Source organism: Gymnoscopelus braueri (genome assembly GCF_963280865.1).
Source record: "Gymnoscopelus braueri genome assembly, chromosome: 20".
In the NCBI taxonomy this organism is placed as follows: Eukaryota; Metazoa; Chordata; class Actinopteri; order Myctophiformes; family Myctophidae; genus Gymnoscopelus; species Gymnoscopelus braueri.
Window position 1 is genome coordinate 6,215,144 of NC_137622.1, and position 6,214 is coordinate 6,221,357.

General features: G+C 39.7%; 1 protein-coding gene across 1 annotated transcript; it reads left to right on the forward strand.

Moving 5' to 3' along the window:
- The first annotated feature begins 233 nt into the window (after nt 1-233).
- Nucleotides 234-4,542, forward strand: LOC308076313 (uncharacterized protein). The gene is made up of 2 exons (XM_080416552.1): nt 234-367; nt 3,695-4,542. Exons 1-2 carry the CDS (start codon nt 351-353, stop codon nt 4,365-4,367), a joined length of 690 nt encoding a protein of 229 aa, XP_080272678.1. The 5' UTR covers nt 234-350; the 3' UTR covers nt 4,368-4,542.
- Nucleotides 4,543-6,214: the final 1,672 nt, after the last annotated feature.

Here is a 6,214-nt window from a genome sequence, read left to right on the forward strand (position 1 = left end):
TCATTGCTCATAGCTCTCAAAGTAGGCAATGGCCATAGATGCATATCATGCATGATTCACTGCTGATAGACGTTGGTTCAGCATTGTGTTCATGTCATGTCCTACAGGACAATCTCCTGATCCATGTGAGTCAGACTGTGTCACTCTCTCTCTCTCTACAGCAGACGTGAAGACATCACACCTACAGGCAGGTAGTGGGGAGCAGACGTGATGACATCACAGCTACAGGCAGGTACTGGTAGCAGTCGGGCTTATAAACCTTTACCAGAAGACAGAAAAGCCAGTTTGACAGTCTCAGTCTCAGCCCAACCAGACAGGGTAGAACAGCAGCCTCGTTGGGACAACAGAAGATGATACTTTCACACAGGTGAGTGTTGTCCATGGTTGGTCAAACTACATTATCTGTTTACCGCTATAGAGCTGCTATCGACTAATTTTGTATAGTGATTATTCTATCAATTACTTTTTAGTGAAGCAATCGAATATTTGTGAAGCATATATATTTTTTAATAATCTGTGAATTTTTTTATATATGTGAATGAACTGACAAGATCGAACAAGTCGATCAATATGATTAACCACTTAAGCCCTCATTTTGTACTTTGTACAAAAATGTTGCATAACGCTGCAAAAATAGATAATCTATAATCTCACTAAGTATCGCGATAAAACACACTGTGAGCTTGTATATTTGCTACATTTACGGCATTTGTTTTATAAAAAAATTGAAATTTCAGTCCCCCCAAATCGATTAACCAATTAAATCGATTAATTTGATTAACTGTACCCCAAGATTTTTACGTGTTTTTGAGCAGTCAACTCACCCTGCTATAAAATGTGATTACTGGGACTGCTTTATACTGCTGAAATTGACTCATTATATGAATCTGTACAGTAAGATCTTATGGAACCTTGTGGGTCCATTAGCGTCCATTTCCACACTCTCAGAGTTAAATTAACACTGAGGATTTGCTGTGCAACAGTTCTATCTGAGGTGCATTCTGTTATGTTAAATAGCAGCTGTAAAAGTTAAAAGAATTTATAGATACTTGTTTGCTTGCCTAGGCTTATGCCTGAGCAGTTTAATTGTAGCATAACACTGAGGAGACGTGTGTGTGCACACACACACACACACACACACACACACACACACACACACACACACACACACACACACACACACACACACACACACACACACACACACACACACACACACCAGACGGAGTATTATGGCAACACTGTCACTTGATATATAAAACTATTGATTGGTCTGTCTGACAATAAGAACAATGTGTCAACAACTAGTACTAGTTTAAAGGTGCTGTATAGTGTAAAGTTTTATGTTAAACTTTTGAAGTTCAAATGTTCTGATAGAACTGCTATAGTTTGTTCAGTAACAGGGGTCTACCCATCTCCCCAGGTCTTTATTAAACAGAACATAATAATTTCCGGTGGGAATTTCATCCAATCAGAAGATAATTTTATAGTGTTTCACTTCAAATTTTGTTTGCTAATTTCTTTGTGTCGTCACTTCCAATTTCACTTGTTTATCCTGTCTCCCGTATGAGTTCTCTCTCCTGATTGGATAAAACCGGTATCCGACCAGAAAATGAATTTTCCGTTTAGTAAAGAACTAGAGAGACGGTGAGACCCCTGTTACTGAACAAACATACTATAGCAATGATTACTATCAGAATACTGTAGAATCAATGTAGCACCTTTAAAGTACTTTCAACATTGCTGCTCATTGTGGGATCGCTAAAGCGATCACACTAATGTTATTGCCACTCTTTATTATTATTATATATTCCCGCCGTTTTTTGATGGCTAACTAGTCCTTCATACTTTTAGCTACAAACTCCATTCCAACTCTACAACGTTCGGCCTACTTAGGACATATCGGCTACCATTTGAATTTTTGAAATCATTTGTACTTTTAGAGATATTTCACTTTTTACTTCTAAAAAACTCCCATTCATTTCAATGGAGAAATTCATACTTTTAGCTAGAAACTCCGTTCCAACTCTATAACGTTCAGCCTACTTAGGACATATTGGCTACCATTAGAATTTTTTTAATCATTTGTACTTTTAGAGATATTTCACTTTTTAAATAGTAAAAATACTTAAAAGTTGATAAAAAGAGTAAAAATACTTAAAAGTTGTAAAAATTAGTAAAAGCTACTTTAAAGTAAATAAAGTGACTAAAAATACTTTGAAGTAAATACCTTGAGTAAAAATACTTAAGAGTACTTATATTGAGTAAAAATACTTAAAAGTACTCAAAATGAGTAAAAATACTTAAAAGTTGAAAAAAAGAGTAAAAAATACTTAAAAGTTGTAAAAATTAGTAAAAAATACTTTAAAGTAAATAAAGTGACTAAAAATACTTTAAAGTAAATACCTTGAGTAAAAATACTTTAGAGTACTTATATTGAGTAAAAATACTTAAAAGTACTCAAAATAACAATACAAATACTTTAACACCTTTCAAACCTTTCAAACCTTTCAAACCTTTCAATCCTTCAAACCTTTAGAACCTTTAGAACCTTTAGAACCTTTAGAACCTTTAGAACCTTTAGAACCTTTCAAACCTTTAGAACCTTTAGAACCTTTAGAACCTTTCAAACCTTTAGAACCTTTCAAACCTTTCAAACCATTCAAACCTTTAGAACCTTTCAAACCTTTAGAACTTTTAGAACCTTTAGAACCTTTAGAACCTTTCAAACCTTTAGAACCTTTAGAACCTTTCAAACCTTTCAAACCTTTCAAACCATTCAAACCTAGAACCTTTAGAACCTTTAGAACCTTTCAAACCTTTCAAACCTTTCGAACCTTTCAAACCCTTCAAACCCTTCAAACCTTTCAAACCTTTCAAACCTATAACACTACTAACACTATCAATACTCAATACCAGCAACATTCTTAGCGATCCCACACTGTTTCTTCAGGAACAGTACCTTCTAGTTTCATTTCACATACAGACCCTTATGAATAAATATGAATCTTAATTCAATTCATTCACCTGTGTGAATCCCATAGCTGCATGTTCCTCCTAACACACTTTAACATTAACATTTTAATTACAGAGCCTGATTTTAATTACAGAGCTATTCCGTTTTGAATCTAATTCCAGATGCCGTCCAGACGGCGTAATACACGTTTTAAACTTTATCAGCACACAAACAAACATGCTTCACACTGGACCTCTCTACAGGTCCAGTGTATAGAGAGGGAGAGACGAGAGAGAGATCTCCATCCATTGCTTAAAGACGCATAAATAGGATATATGGATAATCTGACTCTGATGATGAATTACAAGGAGGCGAGATAGTTGTACCTGAGGTAATGCCAGCTAGTGTCAATACTTCTATCTTTCATAAAATCGCTCAGGGAGTGATCCAAATGATATCATGCACAACTATACTGTAGTTGTCATTATAGTTGTGGTGTGGACGCTGCCATCCACTTGAGTTTTGAGAAAATGACCTATTCATAGTTAAAGTTATAGTTATCGTAGCTTAAACCTGTCAAATAAATGAGAAAAAGTACATTCGCTTCTGAGATATTGTAGAATAGTAAAAAGTATCAAGAAATGGAAATACTCAAGTTAATTTAAAATACTTTGAAACTGTACTTACGTAAATGTATGTAGTTACTTTACACCACTGAAGGTCATTTTCCTCCCCCAGGGTCCTGCTTCGACGCTTTCTGCTACTGAAGTTGGTGACAGTGCTGCTGCTTCCTCAGGGTGCAGTGCTGCCCCTGGTGGCGGGAGTGATGTACAGTCTGCAGGCTCTGTCATGGCTCCGCTCGCCTCTCATCTCCACCAAGCCCTCCAATGTCCTGCTGGGACAGCTGGCCCTCACCGACTCTCTGCTGCTGCTGTACGGGGCCCTCAGGCTGGGGGCCACAGTGTGCGTCCGGATGGACGTGGGCCCAGTGAAGACCACAGAGATGTCAGCATGTCAGAGTGTGTATGTGTTGTGTCAGTGGCTCCTAGAAGCTCACCATCTGGCCTCATTGCTTCTGCTGGGGCTCCTGGGCTTGGAGGCCACCCTCGTATGTCACTGGCCCCTGCAGACCCGCGGGCTCCGGACGTCTCACTTTGCCCAGCTCGGCTGCGGACTGGTGTGGGCACTGGTCTTAATGGAGGTCCTGTTCTCGCAGGCCTCAGTGTTTGTCCAGGACACAGCAGGGCTTCAGGTGAATCCTCTAGCTCTGACGGAGCCACGACATGCTGCTCCGTCCCTGCCAACAACCTTCTCCGTTTACCTGCGGAAGGCGCTGTGGCTGACTGATTCCTGGCTCCACTATACTGTCCTCTGCAACAAACCAAAGAGAGCAAAGAGTTGCTTCCATTAGAACCTCTGCATGTGAAAAAGGAATACACACAATGACTCGTTGGATATTTATTTTATTATTTATTTACTTTTGCCTGCTTCAGTTTCCAGTATTATTACAGGTCTGACTCTGAGCTAACCTGACTACGTCAAATGGAAGAAGCTTGCGACACACATTTTGTTTCACAGCCTACTTCCATCTGAGACTCCTGAAGCAGAATCGATGACAGACGGCGTTTTCATTTTTTCAAGCTACTTGGCAGGTGATCGGATGATCCCGCCCCTAGCAGCCGCTGATTGGTTCTAACACGCAGCGGACCGGGCAGCTTTACTCCCTGAGCAATCCCAGACTCCTTCCTGAAATCAAATGCAAATGAGATTTCCGGAGGGAGGGGGGTTTACCAGGCTAACTCTGAGCCCCTTCAAGAAACTATTTAATTAAGGGTTCGAGGCTATCAGGCTCGAAGCCTTATTGCATTCCTTGGCTTTCTTCTTCCGCCGTTTTTGCAGTTCTGGCCGAACCGTGCATACGCTTTTTACGAAACTGTAAAGCAATATGGTAGAGGGCTATGCCAAACGGCTAAGAAACGAAACTCACAACTATTGGCCAAAGGGTGGCGCTATTTCACTCAATTGACTTTGAACAGGTACAACTCATGCCCTGTTTGACCTACAGCCATGAAACTTCGATACACACATGCGTCTCCTCATGCCTAACAACTTTCATACTCTGACTTTTGACCTCTGACCTTTAGATCTCCCACCATTTTGAATTATATGAAAAACAGTAAAAATCTATCTCCTCCTGGGATCTTTGAGCAATCTGCACGAAACGTTTTACACATGAACTTTAGACCTATGCCGACAGACGTGAGCAAGCGGATTTTCCATAAGTGAAAACGTTAAGCTTTTATAAGCCAATGAATATTGCAGTTTTATGAAGATTATTTGTCTGCCCCTAACACATACATGCAGACTCACATTTGTTTGAAACTTTGCAGTAATGTAGAGGGTCACTCCAAGTATCACTGAAACCAATCTTACTCCAATTGGTCAAAGGGGGGCGCTATAGCAATTTTTTGAAAATGCAAACTTTAAACAGGCAAAAGTCATGCCTCGTTTGGCCTACAGCCGTGAAACTTGCTTACACATGTGCCTTGACTCACATCTATCATTCTGACCAGTAAACTCCGCCCTCATATTTTACGCCATATTGAGCAGTTTGAAAAACATTTAAACCAAGGATTTCTGAGCAATTTGTGTGAAACTGTGTCAAATGTGTGAGCTCCTTTTTCACCATTTCAGGTCTGTTGGTCCAATGGCTTGATTGCTTAATCATCTGCATTGAAACCACAGGGTCGCCAGTTCGAGCCCCACCTCATGCAGACTTCATTATAATTGCATTGCACACAACATGACTGTATCAATGAATACATGTGCAATTGTTAAAGATAACGTGAAATTCTTATTTGAGACTAGTTATTTTCAATGTATGACGTACTTCATTCCCCCTTTTGTTTTGTTTTGTTTGATTCTCCTTTTTCACTGACCAAGGCTGTGGATTGAATAGCTCGATCACTGATCGAGCTATTCAATCGACAGTAGCGACTGGTGGTGATTTTGGGTGGGGGGGCTACAAGACATCCATTATACTATATGATACTCATAGTTCACCCTGCAGCAACAGCATCACATTCCAGATAGCAAGTTACAGCAATGACACTACTGTAGGCTATCTATACTTTGTTATAGGAAATGCTCCACAACAACACAAGTACCCACAACAAAACAGAGCTCCAGTGAACGTTGTTTGTAAGTGCAGATAGCTGCTCTTATATCATGATTATTGCTGGTGGTGGCAATACTAAT